The sequence below is a fragment of the Misgurnus anguillicaudatus genome, chromosome 19, assembly GCF_027580225.2.
Source record: "Misgurnus anguillicaudatus chromosome 19, ASM2758022v2, whole genome shotgun sequence".
NCBI classification, from domain to species: domain Eukaryota; kingdom Metazoa; phylum Chordata; class Actinopteri; order Cypriniformes; family Cobitidae; genus Misgurnus; species Misgurnus anguillicaudatus.
The window spans coordinates 20,010,531-20,024,252 of record NC_073355.2 but is presented as its reverse complement, the minus strand read 5'-3'; the positions used below and the strand labels follow the sequence as shown (position 1 = coordinate 20,024,252).

General features: G+C 35.5%; 3 protein-coding genes across 3 annotated transcripts; 2 read left to right on the top strand and 1 right to left on the bottom strand.

Annotated features, from left to right (window-relative positions):
• Window positions 1-269: 269 nt before the first annotated feature.
• Window positions 270-4,370, bottom strand: pdap1b (pdgfa associated protein 1b). The gene is made up of 6 exons (XM_073857077.1): window positions 3,995-4,370; window positions 3,586-3,677; window positions 1,880-1,975; window positions 1,466-1,582; window positions 872-1,025; window positions 270-783 (listed from the first exon to the last, which is right to left on the bottom strand). Exons 1-6 carry the CDS (start codon window positions 4,005-4,007, stop codon window positions 719-721), a joined length of 537 nt encoding a protein of 178 aa, XP_073713178.1. The 5' UTR covers window positions 4,008-4,370; the 3' UTR covers window positions 270-718.
• Window positions 4,371-4,489: 119 nt separating this feature from the next.
• Window positions 4,490-5,705, top strand: bud31 (BUD31 homolog). Its single transcript, XM_055191378.2, has 4 exons — window positions 4,490-4,689; window positions 4,930-5,052; window positions 5,132-5,298; window positions 5,468-5,705. Exons 1-4 carry the CDS (start codon window positions 4,596-4,598, stop codon window positions 5,516-5,518), a joined length of 435 nt encoding a protein of 144 aa, XP_055047353.1. The 5' UTR covers window positions 4,490-4,595; the 3' UTR covers window positions 5,519-5,705.
• Window positions 5,706-9,192: 3,487 nt separating this feature from the next.
• Window positions 9,193-13,545, top strand: cpsf4 (cleavage and polyadenylation specific factor 4). The gene is made up of 8 exons (XM_073857076.1): window positions 9,193-9,640; window positions 9,721-9,771; window positions 9,854-10,013; window positions 10,881-10,969; window positions 11,651-11,744; window positions 11,834-11,906; window positions 12,010-12,185; window positions 12,985-13,545. The coding sequence occupies exons 1-8, from the start codon at window positions 9,538-9,540 to the stop codon at window positions 13,046-13,048; spliced, it is 810 nt and encodes a 269-aa protein (XP_073713177.1). The 5' UTR covers window positions 9,193-9,537; the 3' UTR covers window positions 13,049-13,545.
• The last annotated feature ends 177 nt before the right edge of the window (window positions 13,546-13,722 follow it).

Genomic DNA, 13,722 nt, shown 5'->3' with positions numbered 1-13,722 from the left:
ATGGTGACTGCTTAATAAAGAAACAAGTGTCAGCAAAACAGTGCACGAGGTTCAATGATCATACACATTTCCTTTTTTGGGTGAACTATTCCTTTAATCCCAGGCCTCTCTGTGCACTTCTGAGACCACAGTAATATAGTGATAAAACTTTAATTTATTCTTTTTCCTTTTTCTTTCATTTAAATTGTTACTTTACTCTTAACAGTTCTGCAGAAGCATTACCAAAAGATTTCTTAAACACAAAAAGTTTACAACATTATACAAACACGTTTTCAATAAAAAGTTCTGACATTTTTATTGGCATTATATGCAACTGTTTTCATTCTTTTAAGAAGACAATACATTCAGAACATCATCCTAAATTACACAATTGCCCTCTTTACAATTCACGACATTTTATTACACACTTGTACTATAATTCTCCATACTGAGACAGCAAACTTCACCGTTACTTGTGGCAATATGTTAATATATATTAATAAATATGTCTATGTTTCTAATATCATTGAGTGAAAGCAAGCATTACAAGCAACTTTAGTAAAAGCATCAGGGCTCTCACAAAGGGCTCTCATTGCTTTTCATGGTTAATATAATCGTTATTTCCCCAAATGACCACTGTATGTCTTAAGTAGCATAACACATCATCAGTCTTTGTCTTAAAAAATAAAATTGTCAAATATAATCGTATACTGTCCACAATTGAATCAAAACATCTGGATCATTTGAGAGACAACGTGTGTAATCCTTTAGTTGCTGCGGCTGCTGCTTGTGCTGCTTCTTTTGCTACAAAGACAGAAAGCAAACAGTGATAAATCTTTATTCGCCCATCATGAGAAATTTTCACATAACTTCTACAACACTGCAGATTTACCTTTACGTTCCTCTTCTTTTTTCCGTGCGGCGTCTTCACGTTGCTTTCTGATAATGGCAAGCCGAGCTAGATCTGCTTTGGCTTGATCTGTCTTTCCTGCTAAATGCATTTTCATGTACCTCTCTTTGGCTTTTTGTTTTTCAATCTCCTCTCTAAAATGCAGGAAAAGGCATTAATAGCTGAGAGAGAACAGATGTTTATGTCATAACAAAAAACTTTAATAAAATGTGAACTTGAATATATCAACATAAACTAATGTGCACAAAATGAGTAAAAGTTGCGCAGTGTAGTCACAAAGTATACTGATAATGACCGACTGACAGTATTTTATCCTTCAAAGCTACTCGCCAAATACATAAATAAATGAGCATTAAATACATTCGTTTTTAAAAAGAAATAGATGACTGCAGTGTAGGAAATGATCAACAATGATCAAATTTGCAGTTTTGCAGTCACTATACAAATTATTTGACTGCAACATGCCACAACTGGCCAATCACAAACCATGTAATGCTTAAAAAAAAAGTAAATATAATGACTGTAATCAGTAATAAATCGAGATATAGGAATCACTTACACTAGTGTCTCCTCTCTTTCTCTTCTGGAAAGCTGTTTGGGACCTTCAAGTTCTATTTCTGTGACTTTCTTTGCTTTTTGGGCAGCACGATTCGGATTTTCAATCTCTATCAACCCTTCAATGCCCTTTCTTTTCTGTTGCAAAAATGTACATGTTAGTTTGTATCTTTCAGAATAACAAAGTGATAATACTGCATCACCAGTGTTATCTATCAATGATGCAACTGTAACGTTTCATATATACATTATCTTTATTTCAAACAGAGTAGATAAAAACATTAATCATCATAAGAAATACACTCAATAAGACTTCACAGTAGTTTAACCATGTATGATGTCAGTAGGCTCTGCTAAATATATTTGCAGATAGATCTAAGTAGAGAGACCATCTGCCAACGCATGGGAAATCACATGTTTAATCCCAAAATATACCTGAGACCCATCATCATCACTGTCTTCTGAATCTGATGCTGTAATTTTGTCCTCTGTCTGGTTGTCATTTACTGATGCACCTTCCTCCTCTTCATTCTAAGATGCAAACCATAAACATTATTATATAAAATGATGATACTAGTATATATTCTGATAAGATTTATCATTTAAAAACGTTATATTGCTGTTTTCTAAAAATGCTATTTCCAAGCAAATCTGATTGTAGATGGATAGTTTGAAGCACATCGTGGATAATAAGAAGATAATCTCTCATCGTAGAAAGTTGAAAATTCCATTTCCAATTCACATTATATTAACATTATTCTAGCGCTTCTCTTTCCAGCGCTTTCAAATGCTATGTTACTTCCAGACTATAAAAACCTTTCCTATGATTTTTCAAGCTAGCCCAGTCTATCGTGACTTGCCTAAAGCGTGTATCAGGAATGTCCTGCTCTTTACCGGGAGGCGTGCGTTGTACCGTCTCAGTTGTAAACCATGGCATCACATAATTGCCAACACACAAAGCGATATTAACATAGATTTACTGGCAAGAGTCTTGTTCGGATGTTGCCATCAGTTTAACCATAGATAAACATGATTATATAAAATGCTAGATGTGTTACGGCGGAGTCTCTAACGTCATCACCAGGCAGCTCGGTCACTCGATGCATTGAGCTTTAATGGTGCAGGTACCTTCAAATGACCACAACTTGCCCAACCTCTACCAATTTTCAAACGGTTTGGTTTCTTACAAACGTTATTAACGTGGCTATAATTCTGGATGCTTTAACATGTTTCAAGAATTTTTTATGTTTTTAAGTAGAAAAATGCAGTGTCATAGGTACATCTTTGACGTTTATAACAAATCAAACCGTTTGAAAATTGGTAGATATTAAGCAAGTTATGGTCATTTAAAAGTACCTGCACCATTAAAACTCAATGCAACGAGTGAGCGAGCTGCCTGTGGTAAGATGGCCGCCAAATGCGGACATTCCACTCAATTGGCCAGCAGCACGGGTGAGACATCTAGCCTTTATACATATCTATGAGTTTAACACTCGGTTAAGTTTTGCTAACACAACGGAGAACAATCACGCATGTCTGAAAACATCACTGCCGGACGATTATCACACAACAGCGTCATGAACCTGAAGAGCTCTGTTTTCATTTTGTAGTCATTATATACATGTGAAGGGATAGTTAGGGAATAGGGCTGATCATAATGAAACGCATAATTAGTTCACTTGTCAGCTGAATCTTAATCCACAAAAAAGTGCAATAAGTGAGCCTGTAGCAAAATACTACATAAGCATTAAGTCAGCAGGTGGGCATTATGAAAATGTGTAATACGGAAATAACTGTTGGAGTTCAAAGCGACATCTCGCTTTAGCACAGACATTGGAATTTGAAACTTTGCAGATCGTTTACATGCACGCACACACACTTAAACAATAAAGTAAATGTAAAACCAGGAAAGGCATAATAGGGGCTCTTTAACAGACACCAAAACGGCACCCTTTATTATCCAATGGCTTTGTTATTAACTTTGTTATAGAGTTAAATAACCACACTTAGCACTGTCATTAAAACCTACCTACCATTTACGCGAATAAATTTTTTATATTCGCTCTCTGTGCCAACCTCTTTAATGTTGTGTAATATTATATAAAACACTACATTCTGTCTGAAGTGAAAATATCATTTACCTTCTTTCGTTCTTTCTCTGCTTTCATCTGAGCATCTATTTCTTCAGGACTTGTGTAGGTTCTCATACGACCTTTATGGCCACCTTTTTTCCCTAAAATAAAAAAAAAAACTTGTGGGATTAACTTCCACCATTTGTATTCTCTACAGTAATACACAAGAACATTGTTTTAGAGTAAGTATACAATAAATGTACATATTGGTATACATTTGATATTAGTGTCTGTTTAGTATTATGAATACATATCAAAAAGACTGTAAAACCAATGTAGACACCAACACAATTCAACATTCCTCTCTCAGCCCATGACTGACGTGTGCTGGTTAAACGTGCTGGTTCAACGTGTGATTAATGGTGATCTTATTTCTGTTACATTTAAATGTCTAGTACACAACAAAAATATCACTTACCTCCTTTTGGCATAATGGCGAGTTGATAAGTTGAAAAATTTGACTTTAACACTCTCAGACTTAACAAAAGGAAAAGCTTAAAACAGAGTTGAAATGTAAGTTGTCACGCTTCACACTTCAGTAGAATAACAGTAATCAACTGTACGTGATTTGGGGACAAATTGTTAAATAAAACAAAAGGTAAATTCTACGATTAAACGGGTCAAATAATCGACTAGCATTCAGCCTGCTGGTACATGTTTCTATATTTACATTCAGGCACAAGTGCAGAGACCTAGCTAGCCTGACGCAATATGATAAGAATAAGAATAACGCCGCAATTATAACGCAGTAATAAAGCGATTATTGTTATTTTTCAGGCTTTCACGGCAATCTATTTTACCAATGGAATAAAATGTTAAATAATCCCGATTGTAATTTTAGTTTGTGCTTTGCGCAAATAAACAAAGACAGCTTGTTGACGAACTTTCTCGTGATAACTCGCACTAAAAGGACCTGTGGCGTGACGTCATCAAACCGGCGACAGTAAAGCTGAAAAGCAGCAGCTCGCTCTCACTAAACAACGCAGACGATCGTTTATTTTGCTTGATAATCTCAAATAATGCCTAAAGTTAAAAGGAGTAGAAAACCACCTCCAGATGGATGGGAACTTATAGAACCAACTTTGGATGAATTAGACCAGAAAATGCGCGAAGGTTCGTTTACAATCTTAAACTAGCCAGAATGCTAATGAGTTATTTTTATTTTGAGATGTTAAGAACGAATGTTTGTCTGATTAAATATTTTCATTACATTATATGTATTTAAGTTGTTCGTTAAAATACATATGTGTTTTGTGCACTGTTTACTTGTCTTTCTAATGTTAGGCTAAATTTTGTTATGTTAGAAGTGTGCTACTATGCTATTATATATGCTATGATGTTTTTTAATTGCAGCTGAAACCGAGCCACATGAGGGAAAACGCAAAGTTGAGTCTCTGTGGCCAATTTTCAGACTTCATCACCAACGCAGCCGTTACATTTTCGATCTGTTCTACAAAAGAAAGGCTATCAGTCGAGGTATACTATTTGGTCATGTTAATGATTTATTTCCCAAACTGCTTCCTTTTGTGATTGCTAACTTATTTTTAATTCCTAGAGCTTTATGATTACTGCATCAAAGAGGGATATGCAGACAAGAATCTGATTGCCAAATGGAAGAAACAGGGTTATGAGAATCTTTGCTGTCTGAGGTGCATTCAGACTCGTGACACAAACTTTGGAACAAATTGCATTTGCAGAGTTCCCAAGAGCAAACTTGAAGTGGTAAGTGAGATTAGCGCCATTCTGATTACAATTGTTTAAAGAATATGGATGACACTTTTTTATTTTCTATTTACATGCTATTATAAATAAATTACCTTAATACTAACCAAGCATGCTGATATCCTAAAGATTTATTTTAATATAGTCATTCATTTCTTTGTTTTTGTAGGGCCGAATCATTGAGTGCACTCACTGTGGATGCAGAGGATGTTCTGGATGAGTCAGGAAAAGGATCTTACAGCGGTGGCATTGCATTGAAAATAGGGGCTTAATAAACCTTGATTTGTATTTTTTTAATATACCTAATTCTTTGTCATTATGATGTTGAGTCTGATGAACTCATATTGTTATTGTTTGTATATTCTGTTATTTGTTTTTTATTAAATTGTTCTTTATCTTAATCTTAATGCTGGTTTACAGTGTCTAAAGTCCTTTATTGTGTGTACTTATAAAACACGGAATGGGGCGGTTTCCCGGACAGGGATTAGACTAGTCTAATGTCTAAAATAAATGTAAGAGAGGAGATATGGAGTCCTTTTGTACAATTTCTTAAAATGGAGGAATTTGATGTTTAAAGGCATTTAGAAAGAATGTGGAACACCCTTGGAATAGGGTCAGCGTATTGGAATTGATACTGTAATAATAATGTTATTTACCCTTTTTATGTATGTTTTTGTTTTGCCTTAAAGTGCACACCAGTAATGTTTTTAGGAAGGCATGTTTGTTAAAGCTAGTTATATTTCCTAATTAAACTAAGACCTAGTCCTGTTTTAAGATAATCCCTGTCTGGGAAACCACCCTTAAATGTTTAACATAAAGCATACTCTGGGAAATGAATAAGGTTGATTGGGGTTCTCATCTCATTTCCATTCGTACAAATTAATCTGAATTTTCCTTTCAGTTATCTATTTTTTAAGGGGAGTTTGACTCTGTTTTATTAAAATGACAGAGAAAGTAATCATTCTAAAAAGTTTAGGAAACAAAGTACAAAACTATAAAGCAATTGGGTTGTGACCCTGTCTGTGAAATCCAGGCTAACGTCTCCATTTTAATAATGAGAATAGGAGCATCTAAGTTTGATTATAACCATTAACAAATGATTTTAATCGTTGACATGACCACAGTCCATATTAAAGATATCAAGGTTATATTTTCACTGAATGTTATTTGTATTATGTAGGATGATTTTATGTAGAAAACAGTAAATTATACAAAAATGACTTGACTGGGACAAACACAAATTTGAGAACCAATAGTAAGAGTTTTTCACAAATGTCTAAGGGAAACTTCTAGTAAATACATCGAAATTGGGTTATGTATAGTATATACAGCTGTATAAATAAATAAAAAAAATGTATATGTATTTACATAAATAGTTATTGCTCATTCAATAGAATTGGGGAATTAATTGAATTATAGGGACGTGACTGCTCATCCGAGGGGTGCAAATTCAAAATGTGTGTTCGGAGTGTCATGTGTTTTGCTTGCGTTTTTTTAAAACGTGTTTGTTGCTTCCTGTGAATCATGTGCATCACGTGTTTTGTCAAAATAAGTGCCTGATGCACACACGTCAAAATCGTTTATGATAAAAGAGACGCTTACGTTCACAAAATACATGCAAGACACTCAAACTCTGATTACGCATGAGATTATGCGAGTATCTGGCTAACGCGAGCGTCTCTTTTATCATAAACCCTTTAGACGCATCTGCAGCAGGCACTTATTTTGACAAAACACGTGATGTACAAAGGTTCACTCGACGCGCCGAAAACATATTTTGAAATTATGAACCACACATAATGGGCTACATACATGTTGTGACGAACTTCGCATTGAGCACCCATGAAAAAAGAAGTTACAGATAGTAATGCGGTGTTAACTGTTAAAGCTGGAGATAGCATTGAGAAAAAAGTTTTTTTATTGTCTACATGTTCTAGAATCTAGTGCACAGAGATCTGTAAAGTCTGCCTGATGGGAGAAATGTGAACAGGTTGTGGCCAAGGTGAGAGGGGTCTGTGATGATGTTCCCTGTCCGTTTCTTCACTTTGGAGATGCACAAGTCCTGAAGGTTGGGCAGGTAAACACCAATGATACTTTTTCATGGCTGTCCTAACAATTCATGCACTCTTCTTATATCAGATTTGCTCACTTCCACAAACCAGACTGTTTTAGAAGTGCACAGAACTGACTTAATAATTATTATTATTAATAGCTGAGTCATGACTACCTGAACTTTTTCAGTTGACGAAGAAATTACAACCTCTTTCACAACGGAGTCAATGTGTTTTGTCCACTTTAGGTCCTGAGAGATGGTAATGCCCATGAACCTGAATGACTTCACTGCAGCCACAGTGCTGTTCATGATGTTAAGTGTAGGGAGGGTTTCTTCTAAAGTCCACAATCATTTCCAATGTTTTGAGCATATTAGCTCCAGGTTATGATTGCACCAGCCAGACAGCTGCTCAACCCCCAACTAGCAGACTCATCACCATCATCTTGGATGAGACAGATAACCAAACTTCAGGAGCTAAACAGAGTTGTCTTTAGAAGTGAAGTCTGTTTCCTGAAGAACCCGCATACATCTTTCTCACTTCCTCACAGTCAGAGTAGGTGTGAGACTTGGCTTTTCAAATCTGCAGTAAAACTCATTTAGATCATTGGTCAGTTGTTGATTCTCTACAGTGCTGGAGGATGCTGTCTTGTAGTTGGTGATGGCTTCAGGCCCTTCCACACTGAAGCTGGGTCGTTGGCCAAAACAGTTTTTTTCAGCTTTTTATGTCTTTATTCAGTGTGTTTTTGGCCTGTTTATACAAAGTTTTGTCCCGCTCCTGTGGGCATCTTCTTTGTTATTGTTGTATGATTAATAAGATCTGGGGGGAACATACACCAAGACATAAATACAGGTGCTGGTCATATAATTAGAATATCATGAAAAAGTTGATTTATTTCACTATTCAAAAAGTGAAACTTGTATATTATATTCATTAATTACACACAGACTGATATATTTTAATGCTTATTTCTTTTAATTTTGATGATTATAACTGACAACTAAGGAAAATCCCAAATTCAGTATCTCAGAATATTAGAATATTACCAATATTAGACCAATACAAAGAAAGGATTTTTAGACTGAAAAGTATGAGCATGTACAGCACTTAATACTTAGTTGGGACTCCTTTTGCCTGAATTACTGCAGCAATGCGGCGTGGCATGGAGTCAATCGGTCTGTAGCACTGCTCAGGTGTTATGAAAGCCCAGGTAGCTCTGAAAGTGGCCTTCAGCTCTTCTGCATTGTTGGGTTTGGCAAATCGCATCTTCCTCTTCACAATACCCCATAGATTTTCTATGGGGTTAAGGTCAGGCGAGTTTGCTGGCCAATTACGAGCAGGGATACCATGGTCCTTAAACCAGGTTCTGGTAGCCTTGGCACTGTATGCAGGTGCCAATTCCTTTTGGAAAATGAAATCTGCATCTCGATTTACATTTAAATCCTTAGTGATAGGAGGATTTATGCATTTGATTACCTGAGGGAAGCTGTTTCTTTATCTGGTCTAATTTAAATGAATTACAGGGGGTTGATGGTGTTTATAGAAATCAATGAAACTTTAAACATAACTGATAAATCTTAAAAATGAGCTGCGAGTTGTATGTGTACTACAGTCAACTGTATTTGCAGTATTTTTTGGCGCGGCATGACTACAGCAGACATTTTAATCAACTAGCACACAGATCAGTTGCCGATGCTGTTTGGCTTTTAGTTTATTTCGGCGATGCACTTACGATGTTTACCATCAAAATACAAAACGTACTTTATCACTATTATTTAAAAGTTAATCATGTGAAGTGGTTCCTCTAAAACACATACTATTTTACAATATACACACGCCGTCGCAGATAACTCGATGATTCAGTGATAGATTAGTCAGTCTGTCCGCGGGCAGAGTTCGTGGGTCAGGGGTTACTCGTTAGCAACGTTGTGGAAGCACAAGATACGAATATCAGCTGTTTATTTTGAATCATCTGTACCGGTTTACTCATGTGCTACGTTTAAAACCGTTCGCCCTATTAATGTATTTGGATTTTTCCCAATTCATTTGTTTTTACGTCTAATATTAAGCGGGATCGTAGGACTGTTAACTTGTTAGCTATCAACACTTCTTAGTTTTCTGATCAAGTGTTATAACGAAAACAGTTTCAGCGCCTGGGTAAAACATATTTATTTAATCTTATACAAAAATGCAGGAATTAATCGCCTGTGTCGATCACATCAAGTTTGATCTTGAAATTGCTGTAGAGCAGCAACTTGGTGCTCAACCATTGCCATTTCCAGGAATGGATAGTAAGTTAAGCGGCACTGATGTATATATTGTTCAACAATCAGGCTTTCAATAATACTTTATTTGTTTGCTTTTTTGAAAGAATCTGGCGCTGCTGTATGCGAGTATTTCATGCGAGCTGCCTGTATGAAAGGCAAGTGATGTTTATGGTAACGTTATATGTCTTTGTTTTTAAAGTTGATTTGATGAGTGTATGACAGTTTTTATTCTGAAAGGTGGGATGTGTCCGTTTAGACATATCAGCGGTGAAAAGACTGTGGTGTGCAAACACTGGCTTCGAGGTTTATGCAAGAAAGGAGACCAATGCGAGTTTTTACACGAATATGATATGACAAAGATGCCTGAATGCTATTTCTACTCTAAATTCGGAGAGTGTTTTAAATGCTTATCATGGTGCACGTTTCATTTAATATGTGACCCTGCCTGTATAATTTTTACATAAAACCATCCTATAATAATGTAAAGAACAACTGTGAAAATATAATGGTGATGTCTTTAATATAATAACGTTAAGGTCATGTCAGAGATTGAAATTGATGAGTTAAAGGGGCCATGGCATAAGACTTTTTTAAGATGTCAAATACATTTTTGGTGTCCCCAGAGCACATATGTGAAGTTTTAGCTCAAAGTACCATATAAATCATTTATTATAGCATGTTAAAATTGCCACTTTGTATGTGTGTGCAAAAATGTGCCGTTTTGGGTGTGTCCTTTAAAATGCAAATGAGCTGATGAAAACACTGATCACAATGATGGTGGTTTGTTGCAATTAAAACTCAGTTGTGCTTTTCTCTGCACTAAATGGCAGTGCTGTGGTTGGATAGTGCAGATTAAGGGGTGGTATTATTATAATAAGAGCTCCTTATGACATCATAAGGAGAGCCAAATTTCAACAACCTATTTTTTCATCTGCTTGTAGAGAATGGTTTACCAAAACTAAGTTACTGGGTTGATCTTTTTCACATTTTCGAGGTTGATAGAAGCACTGGGGTCACCCAATCATAGCACTTAAACATGGAAAGAGTCAGATTTTCATGCCATGGCCCCTATAAATGAAAAATGGTTGCTTCTAATCTCAAAATTAGATTGAGACTTTAGCCTGGATTTCACAGACAGGGTCACATATTATAACATGCATCTGTAAAATAAGATTATAATATAACTAATTTATGTATTCTATTTATAAATTTACTTATCTTTCTGATTTGTTTATTCATCATCATCATCATTTGCAGGAGAGTGCAGTAACAAAGAGTGTCCGTTCTTGCATATTGACCCAGAATCTAAGATTAAAGATTGCCCGTGGTATGATAGGGGATTTTGTAAGCATGGTAAGTATTTTACATGTTTTTGTTTTCATATTTAATTGAAGCTGTTATACATCAGAATATATTCTTACTTGTAAACGTAACATTGTGTACTGTGCAGTGGTGGCCGGTGACTTCTTTTTTTTGAGGTCGCTTGATGCGAAGTTCGTCACAACATTTATGTAGCCCGTCATATGTGTGGTTCGTTATTTCAAAATATTTGTTCTGCGCGTCGAGAGATCCTGTGTGCATCACGTGTCTTGTCAAAATTGTGCCTGCTGCAGACGCGTCTAAAGGGTTTATGTTAAAAGAGACGTTCGCGTTTGCCAGATACTCGCATAATCTCATGCATGATCAGAGTTACTGTTAAGTGAGTGTCTTGCGTGTATTTTGTGAACGTGAGGGTCTCTTTTATCATAAACGGTTTTGATGCGTGTGCAGCAGGCACTTATTTTGACAAAACATGTGATGCACATGGTTCACATGACGCAACAAACACATATTTTGAAAACATGAGCAACACACATGACACTCCAGACACATATTTTGAATTTGCGCCCCTCGGATGAGCAGTCACGAGCCGCCACTGGTCATGATTTGTATATTTACAGTCGTGATATTATTTAAAATAAAAGTAATCAAAGCATTTAAATAAAACATTACAGATATTCCAAATGTAAAGTGTCCCCTTTCTTGTCGCATAAGGTCCGGATTGCAGGCACAGACACACAAGAAGAGTCATCTGTGTAAATTACCTTGTTGGATTTTGCCCAGAGGGCAAGTCATGCAAGTTTATGCAGTACGTTTGTTCATATCAGTCATTGCATTTCATGCTGCTATGTAGACGTGCGTATGATTTGTAACTAAAAACGACTTTGCAATCCTCAGCCCGAGATTTGAACTCCCTATGGGTGCAACTGAACAGCCACCATTGCCTCAGCAAGCACAGTCTCAGCAAAAGGTATTACAGACGAAATGTTTAAGATAATGATTTAATGCAAATGTTTTATTAGTAAATTCTCTAACTGTAAATTCTTAATATTCATCTTCATTATATTTTCCAGCAACAAATCATTCAGTCCACAAACAGGTCGTCACAGTCACTCATCCAGTTAACAAACCCCAATGTAAACCACAACCAGAGAATGCCGAATGCTGTCGGGATAGTGCATACTCATGGCAACATGGGCGGACCCCGTGGTCCTCGTCCGCTGGACCAAGTTACATGTTACAAGTGTGGGGCGCCATTTGATTTTATGCATAAACGGGGCAATGACGCGACGTTAATTGTTTTGTGTCCATATGCTTCAATTAAATGTAAAATGGTTACAATTTTAAAATATATTTGCAGATTACTTGTATACGTTCTCTTTTTTTGAGGACCAAGTCTAAAATTTCTGGTTTATTTCATTTTGAAAGAATATTTGGGGGATAATTGCAAAAATGTCAATGTGGTGTAACCGGTCTGTGTCAATTGGTCTAACTATTATTTTTTAAATGAATATATAAGTATATTCATAAAAAAATCTAAATATAATCTAGTTTAGTGTAATATGATTTTTTTTACATACATTTTTACATAATTTGTCAAAGATTATTTAGAAAACTGAGCTGTTTTCAGCATATGTCAGGACAAACATTACATAAAAGCATTAAAATTTACATTTAGAAATAACTAATAAAATGATATATTTTATCATCAAGGTTAAAACATTCCATCAAGGTTAAAACATTTAATATTTCTCATTCCTTGGCGCAATTTGCGGTTACACCATTTGACATTTTCAGGTCCATTCAGTCTTAACTTTCATAAAAATGGTGCAAATATAATTATTACATAAAATTTACATAAATACACTATGTGCACTGAAATAAACCTGATGCATACTTTTAGTTTAAATTTTTTTTTTTTAATTTCTCTTCTTGGTAAACCGTTTTTGTCACTGACCCAAATATGTTATTTTGGGATAATATTTTATGTTATTTTGGGATAATATTTTAATGCTCTAAATTACTTTTTGATTCTTCTTCTAGTGTGGTGAAAAGGGCCATTATGCTAACAAATGCAGTAAAGGACACTTGGCTTTCCTGAGTGGACAGTAAAGATTTTCTGCAAAAAGGATCTCCCACAATTATGGCTGTCACATCCAGATTGAGATATTGGACTGCTGGTACAGAAACCTTTCAGTGCAAAGGTTAAAGTTGAGTGACGTGCTTCTACCTCACTGTCCATGTGCCAAACGCTCTTGTGGACATGAATATATACAACAGGTAGAAGGAGTGGTCACTAAACTTTTTTGATATTTTTTCTTTCCTGCATCACATTTATACTTTGACATGCGAGACTTTTGTATTGAAGCTACAAGGCTCCCTAAAACCTGGGGGATTGTTGATAATAGAGGAAAATATATTAGGCATTTTTAGGGAGAAGATTGAGTCTGATATTATGATTAGCACATGTGTAATACTTTGAAATTAAGTGGCGATGTAGACATCACTTAATAGTCTATCAAGAAGGTTGCTGATTAAAAAAAAAGTAAAAAATGGATTAGGGATGTGTTTCTTATTGCAATAAAGATGAACTGGATTTTTGGAAAAAATTGCTTTTTTGTTTTATCTGTATGCAACAAATTCATGATGGATGCTTAATTATCATGAAATACACACAAATCTGGTGTATTTACAATGTACAGCATTGGTGAAGTACAGTCAACATGTTTTCATGATCTTTCTTTCTAATCTAGTTCGCAAAATATTTCTTTTTTAAAGAATTTTAA